Below are 24,002 nucleotides of genomic sequence, written 5' to 3'. Positions count from 1 at the left end.
ACAGATTTCTGTAGTTTCTTTCAATCCTGGCAGTAACCCTTCCCCCCCCCCCCCCCCCCCCCACTATCTACCAGATGGTGATGCAGCCAGTCAGAATGCTCTCCACGGTACATCTGTAGAAGTTTTCAAGTGTTGTAGGTGACAAACCAAATCTCCTCAAACTCCTAATGAAATATAGCTGCTGTCTTGCCTTCTTTATAGCTGCATCAACATATACATACATAAGCACTAAATCCATTTTTTGCTTTGTTATGTTGGGACCATATCAGATCCTCAGAGATCTTGACACCCAGGAACTTGAAATTGCTCACTCTCTCCACCTCTGATCCCTCTATGATGGTTGGTTCATGTTCCCTCATCCTACCCTTTCAGAAGTCCACAATTAGCTCTTTCATCTTACTGATACTGAGTGCAAGGTTGTTGCTGTGACACCACTCAACTAGCTGGTATATCTTGCTCCTGTACACCCTCTTGTCTCCATCTGAGATTCTGCCAACAATGGTCGTATCATTTATAGATGGCATTTGAGCTATACTTAGCACACAGTCTTGAGTATAGAGAGAGTACAGCAGTGGGCTCCGTGAGCTAAGAACACATCCCTAAGCTGTGCCAGTGTTGATCATCAGCAAGGAGTTTTCTTGACAAAGAAGGGCAATGATGAGAAGGCATTAGAAGTATGGACTTCAGTAAGGCCATTGATAAGGTTCTACATGACAGACTGCTCTGGGATGTTGGATCCCATGGAATCCAGGAAGAGCTGGCTAATTGGACACACAATCACACTATTGATTGTGATGGTAGGAGGCAGAGAGTAATGATGGAAGGTTGTTTCTCACACTGGAGGCCCATAACTAATAGGGGTCAAGGGTCAATGGTCAGTGCTGGGCCTATTGTAGTTTGTCATCTATATTAATAATTTGGAAAAAAGCATGGTTAGTAAATTTTCAGATGGCATGGAAATAAGTGGAATCATTGACAGTGAAAAATGTTAAGAGTAATTGCATGGGGCTCTTGATCAGCAAGATAAGTGGGCCAAGAAATGGCAAATGGAGTTTAATTCAGATAAATGTAAGGTGTTGCATTTTGAAAAGTCAATACATGGTAGGCCTCTTATATTAAATGGTAGAACATCAGTGAGCGTTGTAGAACAGAGGGACCTTGATGTTCAAGTACATGGTTCCCTGAAAACAGTCACAGTTATGAATGTTGGGATGTTATGGTAAAGTTTACAATACACCAGTGGAGTATTGTGTTCAGTTTTACTCATTCTGCTATAGGAAAGATGTTATGAAACTAGAAAGAGTGTTAAAAAGATTTACAATGATGTTGCCAGGACATGAGGGACTGAGTCATAGGGAGAGATTGGACAGGCTAGAACTTTTTTCCGAGGAGCATAGGAGAGACTAGAGATGACCTTGTAGAGGTGCATGTAATCATGAGACAGGAATTGTTATTAATAATGCATTCACTCTTTTTGCCAAGGTTGGGAAATCAAGACCAGAGAATATGGGTTTAAGGTGAGAGGAGAAAGATTCAATTGCCTGCTAAATCACTCTGTCTCTATGTCTCTATTCATGTACCAAATCCCATTCGGAAACACAAACACGCACTGATAACAAACATATCCATGGGAGATCTGGCTAATTAAGTAAATTGTGTTTCAATTCAGTACAGTTAAGAGGTAACTCAACACTGGAATTTATAGAACTTTTGCCGAATGGTGTTTTTGATATGTTCTTACATAGATTCAAGATTCAAAATACATTTATTATCAAAGTATGGATACAGACCACAGCTCTGAGATTCGTCCTCCCGCAGGCAGCCACAAAACTAAGGTCCACAATGGAACACGTTCAAGAAAACATCAAGCACCCAATGTGCAAAAAAGTTGCACAAATGGGGAAAAGCGAGTGAACTCCACATAGAATATCAAACATCAAATCAGTTCAGTTCAGCACTGCTCCGCTAGCTAATGCGGGCCACGGGGTCATTCTTCACTGAAGTGCCCCAGTCTGCATCGACTGCCCCGATCAAACTGCTCAAAGACAGCACAAAAAAACGAGCAACCTGAACCCAGGAACACATGCAACGGGAACCCCAAAGTCCCCCAAAATGTGTCTGCAGCCTCGTCACTAAATCTGGGCAACAATGCAGGCACGTGGTGCTAAACACCTGCCCAACCTCTGCTCCTGTCCCCATTGCCCTTAACATTGATTGATGCCTCAGTCAGGAAGCAGCAATGGAGTTAATCATGGGCTTGCATCCCAACTCCAGGCTACCAGGATCACAAAAAAAACCAAAAAAGATAGAAATGCTCAGCAGGTCAGAGTTAATATTTCTCTCTCCACAGATTCTCCTGATCTGCTGAGTGTTTCCAACATTTTCTGTTTCAATTCAGAATCCCAGCATCTGAATGTTTATCGGTTTTCATTTAATGTAAAGAATCACAGATCAGGTATGAAAACCGTAACTGAAATTAATTTAGTGTTGCACTCATTGTTATTAACTGTTCAATTTCTGCCAAGTACAATTCTTCCACTGCAGGCAGAGTTGAGGCAAGCGGGCCTGAGGCAGAGTCGAGGCAAGTGGAGGGGAGGTAGAGTTGAGGCAGAGTCGAGGCGAGCAGAGGCAAGGTAGAGTTGAGGTGGAGCCTAGGCCTGTCCTCGAGCATGGAAAGACAGAACAGATCTAGCTCCACCACTACTGAGTGTCTCGCTGATGGGGTAGACCTGCCATCCTTGATATTCTTAATATCCAGCAATGTCTTGTGGTCATAAAATAGACATAAAGAACAAACAATTGCACCTTTGTTTGGACTTGGCGAGGCCGCTGTGACCAAGTATGCTGCCATCTTACCAGCTTCAGTTCAAAACCCAGGAGTCTGAGCTTCTCCAACGAGCATTTCCTAATGCTTTTGTTGCCCAGGATACAGGATGCACCCTAGGATACTTACATGGTGCACAATATGCATTCCACAGAATTTAAGTTGCCCTAATGCCTCAATAGGCTAAGTTAATTCAACTAATAAGGAAGATTATATTTTAAATCCTACTAGATTTTTCACGGTTTTTGTAATCTGCAAGGAACATTTTTAATTTCCCAGCCATTAGTTTAAATCTACTGCTTGCTTTAGCTCACTGTTTGCGTTGTTCCTTTTAAACTCTTTTTAAGCATTCTGCTGGCATCGCAAAACAGGGATATAAATCAAAAGGAAGCACTGAATATAAATAGATAATCCAGATACTTGCACATCCATCACAAGAACAGCATTCCATGACACAGTTGAAGGTGGCGCATATTAACTGAATCGGGATTTAAGGAAATCAAATCCACTGGCAATACTGAAAACAATATCGGGTCATGCAAAATTTAACAAATTCTTCCAAATTAGCAACTATAATACTCATGGGAAAGTGCTCTATGTAAGTCTGCTTGCACAGGTCCTGTCATCTGCTAAAATTATATTAATGATTCACACTTATTGAAATAGAAATGTGATATAAACTAAGTTTTATTTAGCACTAAAGAACAATATATTTTTGTTTTGCATTGTTTATTACAGTTCCAGAATCTCCACCAGAAATTTTAATTACTCATGAAAAATTAATAGTGGAGAAGCCATCCACTTTGTACTGCCACGCTTGGGGATTTTATCCTCAGAAAATCTCAATACAATGGCTGCATATTCACAATGCTCAGGCTTCGGAATCAGATGTTAAAATTACAACAAGACTCTCCCCCTTCAGGAACTTCGATGGTACATTTAATGCCACCAGTCAAATGAATTTTACTCCCACCTTGCAAGACCACAAGACAATCCGTACTTGTCAAGTTCTTCATACAACAAGCAAAGAATGGATCATAAAAAATATAACACTTAATGTCAAATGTAAGTATGTTCAATTTATGGCCTTTAATCATAATATGAAATGATAAAACTTCCAACTGAGGTAAGTTTAATGTTAAATATATTATTTCACTTTTTGAGTTAGTAGGTAATGTCAATTTAGTAAACTGTCCTTTCATCTTGAATTCTCAAAAAAAAATCAATAACCCCCAATGACTAACTGCTCCTACCTACATAATGTCCATATCCCTCCATCTTCTTCACATTCATGTGCATATCTAAACGTCTTTTAAAAGCATCTAATGTATTTGTCTCTACCACCATACCAGGCAGCGCATTCCAGGCATCCATTACTCTCCGAGTAAAAAGCTTACCCCTCACATCCCCTTTGAACCTCATTTCTCTCACCTTCAATGCATGCCCTCTGGTATTGGAAATTTCAACCCTGGGAAAGGGATACTCCCTATGCACTCTATCTATGCCTCTCATAACCTTATAAACTTCTATCAGATCTCTCAGCCTTCACCGCTCCAAAGAAAATACTCCAAGTTTGTCCAGCCTCTCATGATAGCACATGCCATCTAAACCAGGCAGCATCCTGGTAAACCTCTTCTGTACCCTCTCCAAAGCCTCAACATCCCTCCTATAATGGGGCAACCTGAACAGTATGCAATTCTCCAGATGTGTCCTAACCCAAGTTCTATAATGTTGCAAGATAACCTCTTGACTTTGAACTCATTCCCTTGACTCATAAAAGCAAGCATTCAACAAGCCTTCTTAATCACCCCATCTATCGAACTGGGTAGCCACTTCCATGGAGATATGAACTTGGATCCCAAGATCTTGCTGCTCCATAACACTGTTTAGGAAGCTTGCCCTTAACAATGTACTGTCTCCTTGCATTTGCCCTATCAAGGTGCAATACTTGCATTACATTGTTATTCTTTTTTCTCAATAACATTTTCCAGGCCGAGATGTGTAAGGAACATTCACAAAGCAGTTTTGTGTCATAAAAAGTAAAAGTAGGAAACACAATGTAGGAACAGGCATTATGATATTTCAGATAGAATTAACCATAGACCATAAGATAAAGGAGCAGATTTAGGCCATTTGGCCCATCGAGTTTGCTCCACCATTTCATCATGGTTGATCCATTTTTCAAGAATCTATCAACCTCTGCCTTAAACATACATAAAGACTTAGCCTCCACAGCTGTCTGTGGCAAAGAATTCCACAGATTCACCAATCTCTGGCTAAATAAATTCCTCCTCATCTCCATTCTGAAAGGACACTTCTCTATTCTTCTGAGGCTGTGTCCTCTGGTCTTAGATTCTCCCACCATAGGAAACATCCTCTCCACGTCCACTCTATCAAGGCCTTTCACCATTCAATAGGCTTCAATGAGGTCACCCCTCATTCTTCTGAATTCAGGTCAATACAGCCTCAAAGCCATCAAACGCTCTTCATATGACAAGCTATTCAATCCTGAAAATCATTTTCATGAACCTCCTTTGAACCTCTCCAAGTTTCAGCACAACCTTTCTCAGAAAAGGGGCCCTAAACTGCTCACAATACCCCAAGTGAGGCCTCAACCATGCTTTATAAAGCCTATAGCATTAGAGATATTTTTTCTTTAAGAAGTATAGAGCCCAGATTGCTTCAGGGCTACCTGGAAGTAAGGAGAGGGGGAATGAGATGGACTAAATCAATCCAATGGTCCCCTTCTACATTATAAGATATGATCTGGTCAAATAGTTAAATGCCACAGTTTTAAAATAAGTGGTTAAAGGATCACACAAGAATCAAGAAGCACTTTATTCATACAGAAGCTTGTTAAGACGGAGTATTTTGAGAATGGAATAGAAGAACTTTTAAAAATGGTAATTAATATGTGGATGGACTAACTTGCAGCTAATGACCAGAAACCGGGACCACAATGTGCTTCTCTTTCAAAGTGCCAGGAATGGTTCAACTGACCAAATGAACTCAAGTTGCAAGATTTTATAATATAATTCATTATTATAAATCAAAATATTGCTTCTGAATCTACAAAATCTACTTTTCATAACAGGTTAAAAATGAGACAAAAGCACAATGGAGTAACAGTGGACTTATTCTGAAGTTTGAGTGTAAATAAAATGAAAGGAATTTTGGAAGGGATATTGAGCAAGTGTATTAGATGTGTTTCTAAAAGGAAATCTTGTGAAACTACTATATAGAACCCAATTTATTGAACTATTTCCCATTTAAATATATTAGTAAATCTTTATATAAAGATTTACTAATTTGAAGTGTCTCTAGATAATTGAATATATTAACATGTATGGCTTTGTATGTAGCTTATCATACAAGGTGATCAAGAGAGATCACTACAGTAAGAGAGGATGAAAACACAGACTCTAAATCAAACTGCTGTTCTCTGCTCTCAAGGGAAAGGATTCTTGGGAGGTTTTTTGGAGTACACATCTAGTAAATTGAATTCCATTCTATAAATCTCTACTTTCATAAGTGCAATTATGAAATACAATTGCCCAGAGCAATCTTATCTTTTCAATTTTCAGATTCAGATTCAGTTTATTGTCATTTATAAACCACAAATACAATGCAGTTAAAAAATGAGACAACGTTCTCTGGAATGATATCATTGTCCCTTGGATAAACAGCTAAGTTAAGAATGTATCAGAAATTGCTGCTTCAATTTCCTGTCAGTTGCATTATGTCTCGCCATATGCAATTCTGCAAGGTTTTGTTGAAACTGCCTATGTAATTCACATTTTTTTTCCTTTTCCATTGTTCTGGTTCAGATGGTCCACAACCAGTCATATATTACAGAAATTCTATTTTGGATCACTTCGAGCCACTGCTCGAGAACATCATCTACATTGAACCCCAATCATATCTTGAACTAAGATGTACCACGGACAGTAATCCAGCATCCAATGTCATCTGGATGAAATCAGGAGGGCATACTGAAAGGATACAATTAGCCAATGGAGTAGGCAATTCAGTTTTACTAAACAAGAAAACTGATGATTCCTACAATGGAATGTACATTTGCAGCGCCGACAATGAAGTTGGTTCAAAAGAACTTCCTCTGGCAATACATGTGATAGCTGCATGGAAAAGTAAGTACCATTATACCACCCAAAAACAATTATTTTCTGCTTTATTAATTCATAGAGCATAAGCACATAGAATCTGGATCTGGCACCAAGCTTGGTCCCAGCAGCTCATAAAGGGGAGAGGTTTGATAACATATAAACCCATGCTCAAATGCGATAGAGGTTGGAAAGGATCATGGGAAAGTATTCCAGGTGTGGGAAGAGCAGAGCAATGACTGGATGAGGTTGCCAGGACAGAGAAGCAGCAGCTTGTTGGATTAGGGGTGGGACCGATTATTTAAATGCTGAGCAGATTATCTGGGAGGTGCGGGCAAATAACCGAGAAGGGTTAGCAAGGTTGTGTAGGGCAGATAATCAGCATGTTTGGGTAGATGAACAAGATGATGAGGTCAGACATCTGTTTGGGTATGGGGCTAATAATGAGGCATGAAAGAAATGTACAAGTCAGATCTTTGCTGGAGATAGCGAAGTTGATTGTGGCGTGGCTTGGGAATTTAGCACTGGGCTGATCATTATAAAGAACAGTTCAATATGACACAAACCTTGCAGAAGTGGACTGTTGGACTCTGCGATGATGTCCTATGGATGGACGAGCCTTAAAACTAACCCCAAAGGAGGTCTCCGATTAAGACGTGCTTCAGTGTTTTTATGGGCCTCGAGAGCGTGGAAGAAACTCCCATGAGTAGTGTCAAATAATCACATGATGTTTGACATTACTGCAGCACCAGGAACCAGAAATGGCAGAAATTTCTGAAACAAAGCTGGCCCAGGAACCTCTTGTCCCAAAATGAAAAAGGACAAACCTCCACATCAAATGATTGTACTAAGTGAGACAAGAGTAAGTAATTTAAAACAGCTTAAAAAAAAACATCAGTTCTTCAAATTACATAATTAGCAATAGGTAAAATATAATTTTATCTATATTACTATTTAGAATAGACTAGGGAGCCAAAGTGCTGATATCACATTTCCAAGACATTTTAATTTGTTGAAATATGGACTGGTAGTTTCCTACCTTGTACAATAGCTTGGAAAACCCACACCAGCTTAAATGAGAAAGTAAAAATGAATTTACAATTCATAATATTACCCTGATGCTGAGTCAGTATATGAGTTACTATACCTGGAAGGTGATTTATCTAATATTCGTCAGCATTCTTAGATATTGAAGCTGATATTGATCTGTATGAGCAGTATGCACTGTACTTCAGTAATAATAAACTAAATCCAATTGTAATTCCAATTCCAAACACTTTTTTCTTCCTGCTATACAGGTTATTTCACTCACCGATTTGTAACAGTTCCAATCTTTGTGATGACTGTCGTTTTGTTACTGCTCTGGACAAATAAAGGTAAATTAAATTCTTCTACTTACTGGAATTCAGAAGAATGAGGAGGGATCTCATTGAAAGCTATTGAATGGTGAAAAGCATTGATAGAGCGGACGTGGAGAGGATATTTCCAATGGTGGGGGAGTCAAATGGAGCGCAGCCTCAGAATACAGATACAGGCATTTAGAACAGAGATGAGGAGGAATTCCTTTTGCCAGAGAGTGGTGGATCTGTGGAATTCTTTGCCCCAGGCCACTGTGGAGAACAAGTCTGTACATGCATTTAAGGCAGAGGTTGATAGATTCTTGATTGTTCAGGGCACGAAGGAATACGGGGAGTAGGCAGGAGATTGGGGCTGAGATAGAAATGAATCAGCCATGATGAAATGGCAGAGCAGACTCGGTGGGCCAAATGGCCTAATTCTGCTCCTTTACATTATGGTCTTATGGTCTTAAATGATGCAAGAACAAATATGAAGTGGAAGTTTCAATAGGCATTAATGCCCATCGCCTGCTGTGAGTACGTATTTATGTAGGTGAATTTGGATGGATAAAATAACTCAAGGCACCAAACCTACACGATAATGTATTCCTTCAATGGTCAATCATAGGAAGTGATGGTCAACACCATTATGATAGATACTTGTATAGAATAGTTGCAGGATGCAGTAACTGAAAGGTCAGGGACGTCAAAATGATGGGTGAGCATTCTATTCAATATAGAATTGTTGAATCAAATCAAATGATAACTTGAAAAGTTGATAGTAAAGTTAAACATTAATTTAAAAATGCTGTACACCACAGGTTTATTTTTAAATGCAGTAGCTTAAAGTGGAAAAAGTTGACTGAGAAAACTAAATTATATCATTAAGTCATCTTGGAGGGGTATAGGGGTTTCAAGAGTGGATAGAAATTGACAAGCAGTAACTTGGAAAGGCATGCTAACATATAAATGTTACATTATGGTTAATATCACATTTCAGTAACCTCTCCAGGAAACAATAGATAACATTAATGTATATAATTAATAAATGCTGTCTGGAATATGTAGATCCTGTGACAAAGACAAATGCCTAAAAAATATCTCAGTTGAAATTAAGCCTAATTTCTCACTCTCATATAAAATTTTCTCCTTTGTTATTGAAACTCACTGATGGATAAAGCATTCTGTAAAATCAATTCCCATGTTGAAAAATCAGTAATAAAATAGCAGCAGTTGGCAGGATTGTGGGAGACCAAGCATTCTGGGATGGTGTTCTTACAATGTAAACAAAATGCATCAAGCATTAGCATCAATGAGTGTTCCATTAGATGAAAATCTGTATTTTTATGAAGTTACTGCCAGATTCCACATAGTAAGAGTTGCATTACAGAATATTCTTAATAGCATACAATTCTTTTTTTATTTCACAGATCGATGCTTCTTGTGCAATAGGAGGTAAGTCACAAAATAGCCCATTACCCTTTACATACATATGGAACAGAAACAATTATCTCTGATATTATGCATTAGATAATAAGCACATTAGGAACAGTTCACAGCCTTTAGTCACTGCAGTGTCGAGCTGAGGAATTTCTAAGCTCAGACTCTGAATGACTGATGTACTTCAACGTTCGACAGCAGGGCTTGGATGAACCACAGGAGAGGGAAGCCTAGTGACTCCAGCCAGAGGGCATGGCATCAGTTCAGAATGGAATTAAGGAAGGTTTAGATTAAAGATTTGTCAGACTATGGAGTAAAATCCACAGAGGCGGGTGCAGTTAACAGGTCAAACATTTTGTAATCTTTATAATACATAGAAGATGGAACTCAGATTGCATGCCCAAATTGCAAACAGTCACATCCAAGCTGCTCATAAAGAACATCAGGATTTGAAACAGGAAATGGTTGTTTGCCACTTGTGCTTCCTCATCTCTTTGATAAGATTATGATTGAACTTTTACCTCAATTCCAAATCCTGCACTAACCCTATATACCTCTATCCTCCTATTATCCAAAATACTATCCATCTCTGTCTAGAATATACTGAGATTCCAAAGAATCTATCTTTGGAATGAAGAAATACCTTCTCATCACAGAACAGCCAAGTCTTCACTCTGCGAATGAGATCCTTGGTTCTGAATACCCAGGCTGTGGGAAATATTAACCTCACATTCTGATATGCATTTTGAATGAAATCACAATGTATCATCTATAATATAATAAACACAGTTCCAATCTGCTTCATCTTTCTTCAAATGACAATTTCACCATCCCAGGAATCAACTGCACTCTCTTCATCATAAGTATATCTGTTCTAGGATTTGAAAACTAATATTCCAAATATATCTGGTTTTCACTCGAATTTTGTTGCAATAAATGGCAGCTTACAGGCAGGTCCTAAGGGGCACCACGATAGAGTAGCAGTTAACTTGATGGTAATACAGCTCTGGATTTCTGGAGTTTGGGGTTTAATCCTGGTGCCCTTCTGTAAGGAGTCTCTGTATCACACCCCGTGGAGTGCTTGGATTTTCATCCAGGTGCACCAATTCCCACCCACAGTCCAAAGACGTACCAGGTAGGTTAATTGGTCATTATAAATTGTCCCCTGATTAGGTTAGGGTTAATCGGATTTGATAGGGTTACTCGGATGGCATGGCTCACAGGGCTGGAAGGGCCTACTCCACACTGTATCACTAAATAAATTAAATAAATAAATAAACATGGTACCTACATTTAACTTTCTGTGATGCATGTATGAGCCCAGCCAGCCTCTCTGAGATAGTCGTGGGTAAGCTGAGGATAAAGTGGCCAGTAACGCGTGCCAGATAAGCAGAAGGATAAAATGGAAGCAGTAAAGCTCATCAGCTTTGTGTCGCTCCTGTATCTTGGAAGGTTGACTGCAGGTCTTCCCATTGTGTTGCAGATGAAAAGGAGTGTCCTAAATAGATTCCAAGATGCCTCTGGAAAGAACTATTCCAGAGATTAGACTCTAATCTCTATAGAAAGGTTACAACAAGGATAAAAGCCATTAAATTTACTTGAGTCTGTGTCAATTGTGTTGAAGAACAATCCAGTTAGCTGCACTCACCCGCCCTCTTCCAACTATCCTGCAATTTTTTTTTATTTTCATGGATTTATCCAGTTCCCTTCTGAACACCATGAGACCTCACTATAGTGTCTTCACCACTCACCTCTGTCCCAGCCATGTGTTCCAGTTCCCAACCATTTTCTGCTTAAAAGTACTTTTCACTCATGTCGTTTTTGGTTCTTTAGCCAGCCATCTTCATTATGTGTCCTCTAGTTCTTGACTTTTCTCCCACCAGGACATCTTCTCTCTACCTACTTTTGTCTATCTTTAAATGCCTCTAATCTGCGTTCCTCTCCCACCCACCATTCTACACTGTGATCTCCACTGGTCCAAGAAAAAGAATCCCAGCTTCTCCAGTCTCATCACATAAAGTCACTCATTCATAGAAACTCTTTGCTCTAATCTCTTACTCTTGCCTGGAAGACTTCATATATTTCCTTCTGAATGGTGTCTAGTAGTGGACATAAGGCTACACATGTGACTCAGAGTTTTATCAAGGTTCACCAGGACTTTTTTCAATGGTCAATGTGCATTTTGGAGGGCACAGTAAAAAGCACAGATATAAGAAACAATGATCTTGTTTCAAACTAGCAACATTCATATCATGCTGGAGGAACTCAATGGGTCAGGCAGCATCTATGGAAGGAAATGGAGAGTTAATATTTTGGGTCAAACCCCTTCATTTAGACTCTAAACCCAAAAAGTTGAGTCTCTTATTCCCTCCATAAATTCTGCCTGATCTGCTACATTCCCCTAACACCTTGTGTGTTGCTCCAGATTCAAACATTGGCAGTTTCTTGCATCGTCATCCATATCATTCTCATCAGCTGACAGGCCATTCAGCTTTAAGTAACTTGACTATTTGGTAAGTAAATCACAGAACAATAATGGTTGCAAAAACAAACTATCCAAGATATTGGAAAACTGAAATGTAAATATAAAAAAAACTGGTAATATTAGAGGTCAGCAACAACTGTTGAAACAGAAACATTTAATTTACATCGATGACCTACCATTAAAACCTGATCAAATGGTTAATCAACTTTTTCAGCTAGCATAATCTTACAATATCTTTTTTTTCAGAATATTGTCACATATTTGTCATCTTTATATTGGAAACCTCATTAAACTCTGAGCAGAATTAGCTGCCAATCATTGGTGAATAACCCGAAGTTTCTTCAGTAACACAGTAAATAAATGAATTGGGCAGAATGATAATATCAGTCATTGTGTGTTTGAGGAAGAAGCTGAGATGATAGATTAAATTATATGCTTGCTCTGGACTTCCTCAGTGGTTCCTAAATGAGCATTACAGAAGAATTATGGAAATCATTCTTCATGGCTTTGTTAATTTTCTTTCTCATTAGGAATACAAAACAACTCAAGAACCAACATCAATGGATTAAAGATAACACCTATGAAGATGTTGGTAATCAAGAGGACAAAATAATGACCTCTGAATTCTGAGTATATAATTGCTTTACAGAGAATCATTTAGATTTTTTTTGTTAAGCTTTCTTGCAGAACTCCAGTTTCCTGGTGTTTCCCCTTAAAGAAGCCAGCTTTTTTATGGGACAAAAGGATTTCACCTTTTTTTTGCTAATATAACTTTTTCATGCACCCCAATATTTCTGGCAAAACAATGTTCTCTTCCACAATATCTTTTCATGAAGATGGATTCTTAGCTGAAAGGCACATAAATAATGTTTTATTTTTCCTCAATAGATTCTGCTAATTTACTTCAGTTCGTATCTAGAGTCCCAAAAATAAAATCTAGAGAGGCATGGGATCTAAGTGAGTCACATCTACTTAAAGTATCTGATTAAGTTGTCCACCCGATACAGCTTCAGACTTGATCTCCAAAATTTACCTTTGTACACTTGTTTCACCATTTATTCATGACTACTACTTTCCTTTCCGTGTCCTCCACTTGACTCACGCAAAGAAGATGGTTCCAGTGAGCGTAATTTCTAACTGCTGGAAGAGATTGCAAAGGCTAACAAACTCCCTTTGCATTCAACATCTTATGGTTGTCTGTTGTACATATCTAATTTGACTTTGTTTCCAGGTTACTCCTTCAGATAGACTTGCTCCAGTACATTAGTAATCCTGAAGCTGTTAAAAACAAAGTGGGCTGTAGTGCTGAGTAATTTGGCCGATCATCCCCTTATTAGTTTGTGAAGCAAAGTGATGAATTAAGTAATCTAAAACATTGTTAAGAGCCAAGAATTAAATAATAATCTGCTTTTGTTGTTATGTTAGTTTTTGAACAAAATACTTAGCTCTAAACATTACAATATTGATCTAATGCAGATGTGAAACTTAGAAGTGCAAATATACAACATGACCAAGTATGGCATCACAGCGAAATTGGTTACTGGTTATCAGGAGAAGCTCTATTGTAGCTAGGGTCACCTCTGACAAGAAGGAGAAAGTTGCCAGGCAGTCATCTCTCTTCAAAACCAGAGAGGAAGGAACTCATTCATAATATGCTGATGCATGACTGCATTTCTAGATGCAGTTCAAAAGTTTGCTAATAACACGACAGTGTTATTAAAGCTGGCTTCTTTAAGGGGAAACACCAGGAAACTGGAGTTCTGCAGCCTCATCAACAATAACGACGGGACGGCATACGGAGAGGAAGTAGAGCAGCTGGTACAATGATGCAAGCACAACTTGAGTCTCAACATGGACAAAACCAACAAGATGATTGTGGACTTTAAGAAGGTGCAGGCTGACCCCTCCGCACTGCACATACACAGCTCCTGCATGGAGAGAGTTAGGAGCACCAAGTTTCTGGGAGTGCACATAACGAGTGACCTCGCCTGGTCCCTCAACATCACCTCTTTGGTCAAAAAAAGCATAGCAGCATCTCCACCTCCTGAGGAGATTGAGGTGAGTGAGGCTCACAATGCCCCACCCCTCCCCATTTTAACCAATTTTTACAAGAGAACCATCCTGACCAGCTGCGTCACCATCTGGTACAGGAATTGCAATGCATCTGACTGCAAATCCCAACACAGGATTGTGAGAGCAGCTTCCACCCATTAGAGATATTTATCAGGAGTGCTGAATACACAGGACCATTAGAACTTTCAGTGATCTCTCCCATCCATCCAACAATCACTTTGACCCCTATCATCAGGCAGGAGGTACCGTAGCATTAAGACACAAATTGTTAGGATGGAAAACTACTTCTTCCCCCAGGCCATAAGACCTCTGAGCTCCCTGTCACCAGCCAGGTCTCATCATGTATGAAGGGCCAATTGCATTAAACTGTTTACCTTTTAACATGTATTGCACAGTACTGTATTTGTCAACGTGGAGTGGAGAGCAAGTTTGTAAATCTGGTGGGAGCAAAGAATGTTGGGAATGGTGAGGGTGGAGCGCTGTGGGAGGGGTGTGGGACAGGTGGCAGAGAAGGAGTGCTGGGGGTTGGGGGGGGGGGGGGGAGAGTGGTGATGCTGCAGACACACCCAGCCCTGAAACACCAGGCAAGGTCATTTGATTCCAAACAATTGCTCTTTTGATCACTTTAAATGTCTCTCTGGTGCTTCCCACTCCCTCCTCTTTCCCTTCCCCTTTTCCCAACCATAAATCCCCTCTCCCTGACCCCTTCCCACTCTCAGTCCATAGTAGGGACCCATATCAGGATCAGGTTTATCATCACTCACTTATTGTATGCTGTGAAGTTTGTCATTTTTATGGCCGCAGTACAGAGCAATACATAAAATTACTACAGACTGTGCAAAAGTCTTAGGTACCCCAGCTATATATATATATGTGCTTAAGCCTTTTGCACTGTGCTGTTTATACACCTTATTGTTTGATAATTTATTTGTGGTAATATTACTGTATTTGCAATGTCTGTGAGTTATATGTACTGTGTTGTTCACCTTGGTCTGGAGAAACGTTGTCTCATTTGGTGGTTATAAATGTATACTGTTGAATGCCAATGAACTTGAACTTGAACTTAGCATGGCTTCTCTGATTTAAAGACAAATCCTCAAAGCTTGCAATGAATAAAAATCACAAAGGTATTGAGGAACAACAACATTTCCCCCAAATATCATAATGGGTTATGTGAGGGAGTATTCAGGAGTTATGTGAATACTGTTCAGCAGATATTAATGCAAACAAGAACCAGTTTTCAATTCTTAACGTTAATTGTAAAAACAAGCTGCAACCAGTTTGAAGTTAAAAGTACAGCTTTGTAAGTGTATTGTTTACAGAGCACAGGCTGCTAGCCCAAGTAGGGGCTGGCCGTTCAAGACATATAGTTTGCAAAATGAATTGACGTTCTCATCTGCGTCAACCAATCGTAAGACAAAAGGATTATGTTAATTGGCCTGCAACAAACCAGGCAACACTGGCTAAGTTATTTGCACGATTGTGACTTGAGTTCAAGATGGCAGGCCAGGCTGATGTTGTCACTAAGAATATCAAACATGGTCACAAGTATAGATGATCATTCAAGATATGGGATATTTGAATCAGCCCTAACACCATTATTTCTGGCATCTGGGATCTCTTTCCCCAGAAATCTTTAGACCATCTGTGCGAATTACTTTGTTCCAGCAAAGGTGTTTGAACATCCTGAGGTGAATGCCACTGTAAATGTGTAATTGAAAGAAGGCATTGTCAACCCAAAATATTGAAGTAAACAATGTCATTGTAACTATTGTTATTGCTGTACAATGTCATTGTAACTACTGTTGCCTTTGATCTTAAGAGTATAAAAATGTGATGTACTGAGTTTGGGAGACTCTACCAAGGGTATCTCCAGAAGAATGTTTGCTTGTCATGATGAATAAATCCTTTTACAGTGCCTTGAAAATATATTCAGCCCCACAACTATTTTTGCGTTTTATTGTCTCATTTTCTAAATTTAAAATCTATTGCAGCAGGATTTTTGAGCTGATCTACAAAACATGTAAAGTCAAAAGAAAAATTTTTAAATCTGTCAACAATTTACAAAGAATTAAAAACTAAAATTGTGAGTCTGGAAAAAGTATTCATCCCCTTTGTAATCACTACACTAACGTTCCTCTGGTGCAATACTGTATATTACCTCACCAACTCACCCAATTTGTTGATGTAGAAAATTGGAAGATCACCTGAATAAATCCCCTCTCTCTCTATAAGCTCCAACAGTATGGTAGACTTATAAAAGACCAAACCAAAATGAAGACAAAAGAGCATTCAAGGTAAGTCAGGGAAATTATAATAGAAGAACACAGATCTGGAGAAGGGTACAGGACCATCTCAAAGGCACTGAACATACCTCGAAGCTCAGTGCAGTTCATCATGAAAAAGTGGAAAAAATATCAAACTATACCCACCCTGCCTCGGTCAGGTCGCCCCTCTAAACTTAGTTAACAGAGAAGAAAGGCACTTGTAAGAGAAGTTACTGTGATGCCAACAGTCACTCTGAGTGAGCTGCAGGAGTCAGAAAAAAGAGACAAAGGTTTGTGTGAACAAAAGCTTGGGGGTTGAATACTTTCACAATGTATATTACCGGCTTCAATGTCTCTCTGGTGACTTGGATCATAGTCACAACAGGTTACAAAAGGTGTTTATGGTAGAAGAAAACAACTTTCACAAATGGTGATTCCACTTAATTTTGGAAAATAGTTAGATGAGCCAATGGGAATGTTGCAGGGCAATCTATTGTGTGAAAAATCTTCCAGGGATTGAAGTAATCGAGACCTGACAACCCACAATAGAACCAATGTGAAAGGCAAAATGCTCAAGTATGATCAAACAAGGCCCTCTGCAGTGTCAAGAAATGGTTAAAGAACTTAATGGTAACTGCAGCTTCCTGTAATTCATACTTTACTGTAACTTTTGGCTCAGCATAAACCACAAAAACCCACTTGCTTCCTGTTGGTGTTACTCACCTTCTTCGAACAGCAAGGATTATTTATGCAAAAAATTAATGAAAGTAAGATTCAGGAGAGGGGTAAATGGACCAAAACCACAATTCATTAAAAAGATGTAACAAATTCTGCCAAAATATCAAATGTAAACTGGTAAATTGACTTATTATTGTCACGTTTACTGAAACTTTATACAGATCAATCCATTACAACAGTACATTGAAGTATTACAAGGTGAAACAAGAAGAGAGTGTAGAATGAAGTGTTGCAGTGCAGGAAAGTAACAAGGTAGATTCTGAGGTTAAAAGTCCATCTTAAATTTTCAATGTTAGGAATGTCATTTCATCCTGTTTTTATCACCTGGTGAAATGGTACATACTAACACTGATAATCACAGAAATTCAGGTGCCAGAAATGTGAAATAACAACAGAAAACGTCAGAAGCTCTCCGCAGGTCAGACGGCATAAATATAAACAGAAGCATGCCGTACTTTGTAAAAGTATTCAGCCCCCAACCCTTTGTGCACATAAATGAGTATTACAACCAGGGATTTTGATCAACTTAACAGAATTTTCACAGTACAGCACAAAAAACAGGGAAAATTGTAAAGCATGAAAAACAAAAATTAAAAATAAATTGAAATGTTAGCAGTTCAAAAGTATTCATCTCCCTTTACTCAGTACTTAGTTGAATCACCTCTCACAGATATTACAACCAGAAATATTTTTGGATTAAGTCTCTATTAGCTTTGCATAATGTGAAGGAGCAAAATTTCCCCGTTCCTCCTTGCAAAAACAGAATGAAAATCAGAATCAGGTTTATTATCACCAGCACGTGATGTGAAATTTGTTAACTTAGCAGCAGCAGTTCAATGCAATGTATTATAACATAGAAAGAAAATACATAAATAAATCAATTACATTATATATGTTTATTGAATAGATTTAAAGTAAGTGCAAAAACAGGAATAATATATATTTTTTTAAAAAGTGAGGGGCAGTTTTCACGGGTTTAATGTCCATTTAGGAATCGTGTGGCAGAGGCGAAGAAGCCGTTACTGAATTGTTGAGAGTGTGTCTTCAGGCTTTTGTACCTCCCTCCTGATGGTAACAATGAGAAGAGGGCATGTCCTGTGTGCTGGGGGTCCTTAATTATGGATGCAGACTCTCTGAGGCACCGCTCCTTGAAAATATCTTGGGTGCTACGGAGGCTAGTACCCAAGATGGAGCCGACTAAATTTACGACCCTCTGCAGCTTCTTTCAGTCCTGTGCAGTAGCCCCCCCCCCCACACACAAGACAGTGATGCAGCCTGTCAGAATACTCTCCACAGTACATCTGTAGAAGTTTTTGAGTGTTTTAATTGACAAATCAAATCTCTTCAAACTCCTAATGAAATATAGCCACAGTCTTGCCTTCTTTATAGCTGCATCGATATGTTGGGACCATGTCAGATCCTCAGAGATCTTGACACCCAGGAACTTGGAACTGCTCACTCCCTCCACTCCTGATCCCTCTATGAGGATTGGTATGTGTTCCCTCAGCTTACCCTTCCTGAAGTCCACAATCAGCTCTTTTGTCTTACTGACATTGAGTGCCAGATCGTTGCTGCGACACCTCTATACTAGCTGGAATATCTCCCTCCTGTACACCCTCTCATCTCCATATGAGATTCCGCTAAGAATGGTTGTATTGTCAGCAAATTTATAGATGGTATTTGAGCTATGCCTAGCCACACAGTCATGGGTATATAGGGAGTAGAACAATGGGCTAAGCACACACCCCTGAGGTGCACCCGTGTTGATCGTCAGCGAGGAGGATATGTTACCACCAATCTGCACAGATTGTGGTCTTCTGGTTAGGAAGTTGAGGATCCAATTGCAGAGGGAGGTGCAGAAGCCCAGGTTCTGTAGCTTATCTATCAGGATTGTGGGACTGATGGTGTTAAACGCTAAGCTATAGTCAACAAATAGGTGTTTCTGTTTTCTAGTTGGTCTAAGCCCATGTGAAGAGCCATTGAGATTGTATCTGCCGTAGAGTTATTGTGGCGATAGGCAAATTGCAGTGGGTTCAGTTCTTGCTGAGGGAAGAGTTCATTCTCGCCATGACCATCCTCTCGAAGCATTTCATCATTGACCAGTGATGCTTTACCAATTCTTTACAGGCAAGGATATGCTATATTTAGCCAGGGCTTCTTCCTTGCCAGTCTTTCATAAATACCATTTTTGTGCAAGGCCTCAAAGATTATGGAGCCATGAACTTCATCTCCAGTTACAGCCACTGACTTCTGCAGCTCACTCAGGGTGACTGTTGGCACCACAGTAGCCTCTCTTACAAGTGCCGTTCTTCTCTGGTGACTAAATTTAGAGGGGTGGCCTGACCTACGCAGTGTGGCTGTGGTTTGATATTTTTTCCACTTTTTCATGATGCTCAAAGGTACTGAGCTCAAAGGTTTCAAAGGTACACTTAGTGTCAGAGAAATGTATACAATATACATCCTGAAATTCTTTTTCTTCACAATCATCCGTGAAAACAGAGGAATGCCCCAAAGAATGAATAGCAGTTAAATGTTAGAACCCCAAAGCCCCCCCAGCTCCCCTCCCTCCCGCGTGCAAGTGGCAGCAAGCAACGATCCTCTCCCCCCACCCCCACTGGCAAAAAATGCATCGGCACCCGCCACAGAGCACTCAAGCGTGAGCAAAGCAACAGCAAAGACATAGACTTCCAGTACTCCAATGACTACTTGTTCACCCGGTATTCAACACACCACAGGCTCTCTCTGCCCCCTCCCTAATAAGGGAGAAAGAGGTGTTTCTGTTTTCACAGCGAGAGGGGAGACATAGCAAACAACTTGCTGGTTTACGATGTTAAAAGTCCATTGCGTTGCTTTTTCCGAGCTCTGTGCCCAAAGATCTTGGGTCTCTGAGCACACAGCTATAAATCTTTCAACTGCCCCTACCTCTTGCCGTGACACCGACGTTTGATCTGAGGTATGTTCAGTGACTTTGAAATGGTCTTGTACCCTTCCCCAAATTTGTGCTTCCATATTATGATTTTCCCAACTTGCCTTGAATCCTCTTTTGTCTTCATTTTGTTCGTAAGGCTGTCAGAAGTTATGGGGAGAAGGCAGAAGAATGAGGTCAATAGGAAAAATAAATAGATAATGATCAACTAGCAGAACAAACTCAATGGGCTGAATGGCCCAGTTCTGGTCTTATATTTGATTATTGTCATGCATACTGCGATACAGTGAAAAGCCTGCTATGCCATTCAAGCAAATTGTGCCATCCATAAGAACATAGGAGTAGTAAAAAAGAAAATGAATAAGGAATAGAGTGTTGCAGCTACGGAGAATACAGCACAGATGAAGTACAAGGGCCTTGACAATGTAGATTTGGAGATATGAGAGGGAAATATAGTGCATAATAGGTCCATTCAAGAGTCTGATGACAGTGGTAGAGAAGCTGTCCTTGAAACTAGTACTTTATACTTCGCGTCCTCTTCCTGAGGGGAGTGGGGAGATGAGGGAATGGCCAGGGTGGGAGAGCTCCTTGACTGTGTTGGCTGCTTTCTCTAGGCAGTGGAAAGTCCAGACAGTGAGAATGGGGGTGGTGGAGGCTGACCTGCCCGATCGTTTGGGCTGCATTCACAACTCTTCAATTTCTTGCAGTCTTGGGCAGAATAGTTGCTATACCAAGCTGTGATGCATCTAGGCAGGTACTTTCTGTGATCTATCTGTAAAAATGGGAAAGGCTCATCAAGGACATGCCAAATCTCCTTAAGCTTCTGAAGAAATAGAGATGTTGCTGTGCTTTTTTGGCATCAATGTGGCTGGACTAGGAGAAATTGTTGGTGATGGTTGAAGCTCTCAACCATCTCCTGGATATGATGGACAGACTTGCAGGTAAAGTGTTATCTCTGCCCTTCTTTCTTAAGTCAATTTGGTGATAAAATTTGGTGATAAAGAATGTGATGGAGGAGAGAGAATGGTGGGGGGAGTGAAATTACAGGAATGTTAAAAGAAATCAATGCTGATGCCATCAGGTTGGAGGTGACTCAGAATATGAGGTGTCGCTGTTCCAACCTGAATGTGCCTGAACGTGGGAGTAGATGATGCCATGGACCAAAATGGAAATGTGAAGTGAAATTGAAATGGGTGGCCACCAGAAAATCCTGCCTTTTATGGTGGATGGAGCAAACGCACTCGATGAAGTGGTCCCCCAATCTATGTTGAGTGTCACCAATGCAGAGGAGGCTTAAATGGGAGCACTGGACATGGTAGGCAGACTCACAGGTAAAGTGTCATCTCACCTGTAAGGGCTGTTTGAGGCTCTGAATGGTGCTGAGGGAAGAGGTGTAGGGGCAGGTGTGGCTCTTGTCCCACTTGCGAGGGTAAGTGCCAGGAGCGAGATCAGTGGGCAAGAACGAGTGGACAAGGGAGTCAGGTAGAGAGCGATCTCTGCGGATAATGGAGCAGGTGAGGGAACAATATGCTTAGTGGTAGGATTTTCTATAGATGATAAAAGTTGTAGAGAATGATGTGCTGGATACGGAAGCTCATCGAGTGATAGGTATGGACAAGGGGAACCCTATCCCTGTTAAGGCGGTGGGAAGATGGGGTGAGAGCTAATGTGTGGGAAATGAAGGAGCCGCAGGTGAGGACAACATCGATAGTGGTGGAAGGGAAACCCATTCTTTGAAGAAGAAAGACATTTCAGATGTTTCAGAATGGAAAGCTTCACCCTGAGAACAGATGCAGCAGAGGTGGAAGAATTGAACAAAGGGAATAGCATTTTTACAAGTGACAGGGTGGGAAGAGATGTAGTCAAGGTAACTGTGAGAGGCAGTATTAACTGCCTTCATTATTCACTGCCTACTGAACTGGCCCAGCAAACCACTCAGTCCAAAGTTTCAGATGAATTGGTTTGAAGTAATAAGAAGTTTGGCAGTGAAGTCCACTTCCTATAAATGAATAAATAAATGGCATGAAAATTAAGAATGTGAGGTTGCAAAAGCAATGTGACTGAATAACTAATTAATTATTGAATTCTTCTTGTTGGCAAAATCACAATTGCTCAGAATCTGAAGAAAATGCAGAAACTACTGAGGTCAGATAGAAGCCAGCTGATGTTTCAGGTCAATTAACTTATTGAAATCCAAGAGGCCTATTTCTCCCTCTGGAGATGCTGCTGACCTATTATGTAGTTCCAACCTTTCATGTTTCTCTATTTTTAATTGTTTTCATCAAGCCTACCAGTAAATTGACTTCTTATTTCAGAAGTTTAGTCACTTTCTAAATCTATCTGGATTTGAAATAATGTTAGTTTCTGATATTTATAGACAAATTGAAAGTCATTCACGGAAACCACAATAACACTTCATGGAAATGCAGTAAAGTGAATATGCCATTTTTTAAATCTCCAGTTCAGTAAGTAACCATTGATTATCTGGGCTACAGGGTTAAGTAGCAGTTAAGCATGTTACTCGACTTTAAAAAATCAGTTCCATTGACTAATCTGATGATTTCATTAGATTTGTGCATTGAGATTGTGAACTTGAACTGCAAATCAGCATACAGGAGGGAGATTGAAAACATGGCTGAGTGGTGTCACAGCAACAATCTCTCACTCAATGTCAATAAGACCAAGGAACTGATTATAGACTTCAGGAGAGGGAAACCCGAGATCCATGAGCCAGTACTCATTGGAGGATCAGAGGTGGAGAAGGTCAGTAACTTTAACCTCCTGGGTGTCGCTATTTCAGAGGAACTGTCCTGGACCCATCATATAAACGTAATTGCAAAGAAAGCACAACAGCACCTCTACTTCCTGAGGAGTCTGCGGAGATTCGGCATGTCATCAAAAACCTTGGCGAATTTCTATAGATGTTTGGTGGAAAGTGTATTGACTGGCTGCATTACAGCCTGGTATGGGAACATCCATGCCTTCGAATGGAAAATTTTACAAAATGTATTGGATTTGGCGCAATATCACGGGTAAAGCCCTCCCAACCATTGAGCACATCTACATGAAACGTTGTGCTCTTTATCAATTACAGCTCAGCATTTAACACCATCATCCCCTCAAAACTAATCAGTAAACTCCAAGACCTGGGCCTCAATATCCTCTTATGCAATTGGATCTTGTAGACCCCAGTTAGTCCAGATTAGCAAAAGCATCTCCTCCACAACCTCCATCAACACAAGAGCACCACAGAGATATACTCTACTCGCTTTACACCAATGACTGCGTGGCTAAGCACAGCTCCTACACCATGTACAAGTTTGCTGATGATACCATTGTTGTGGGCTGTACAAAAGGTGGCGATGAATCAGCATATAGGAGAGAGATTGAAAACTTGGCTGAGTGGTGTCATAAGAACAACTCTCACTCAATGTCAATAAGATGAAGCAACTGATTGTAGATTTCAGGAGCGGGAAACCAGAGGTTCATGAGCCAGTAATCATCGAAGGAGCAGAAGTGTAGAGGGTTAGTAACTTTAAATTCATGGGTGTCATTATCTCAGAAGACATGTAAAGACCCATCATATAAATATAATTGCAAAGAAAGCACAACAGTGCCTCTATTTCCTCAGGAGTTTGCGGAGATTCGGCATGTCCATTGGCAAACTTCTATAGATATGTGGTGGAAAGTGTGCTTACTGGCTGCATTTTGGCATGACATAGGAACACCACTGTCTTTGAGTGGAAATCCTACAAAAGGTAATGGATTTGGCCAAATTCCTCATGGGTAAA

The 24,002-nt window shown here is 40.0% G+C and overlaps 1 protein-coding gene across 1 annotated transcript; it reads left to right on the top strand.

The window, feature by feature from the left end:
- Positions 1 to 676: 676 nt before the first annotated feature.
- LOC140716738 (synaptogenesis protein syg-2-like) lies at positions 677 to 12,837 on the top strand. The gene is made up of 7 exons (XM_073029543.1): positions 677 to 797; positions 2,399 to 2,455; positions 3,563 to 3,889; positions 6,652 to 6,972; positions 8,244 to 8,321; positions 9,713 to 9,737; positions 12,738 to 12,837. Exons 1-7 carry the CDS (start codon positions 677 to 679, stop codon positions 12,835 to 12,837), a joined length of 1,029 nt encoding a protein of 342 aa, XP_072885644.1.
- The last annotated feature ends 11,165 nt before the right edge of the window (positions 12,838 to 24,002 follow it).

The sequence above is a fragment of the Hemitrygon akajei genome, chromosome 26, assembly GCF_048418815.1.
Source record: "Hemitrygon akajei chromosome 26, sHemAka1.3, whole genome shotgun sequence".
Taxonomy (NCBI): domain Eukaryota; kingdom Metazoa; phylum Chordata; class Chondrichthyes; order Myliobatiformes; family Dasyatidae; genus Hemitrygon; species Hemitrygon akajei.
The sequence above is the reverse complement of the archived record's forward strand: the minus strand, read 5'-3'. Positions and strand labels throughout refer to the sequence as shown.

Coding starts and splice junctions, on each gene's coding strand:
- LOC140716738 (XM_073029543.1), top strand. CDS start 677: ATGGACTTCAGTAAGGCCATTGATAAGGTTCTACATGACAGACTGCTC. Junction 3,890..6,651: donor TATAACACTTAATGTCAAAT/GTAAGTATGTTC, acceptor GTTCTGGTTCAG/ATGGTCCACAACCAGTCATA. Junction 9,738..12,737: donor TGCTTCTTGTGCAATAGGAG/GTAAGTCACAAA, acceptor CTTTCTCATTAG/GAATACAAAACAACTCAAGA.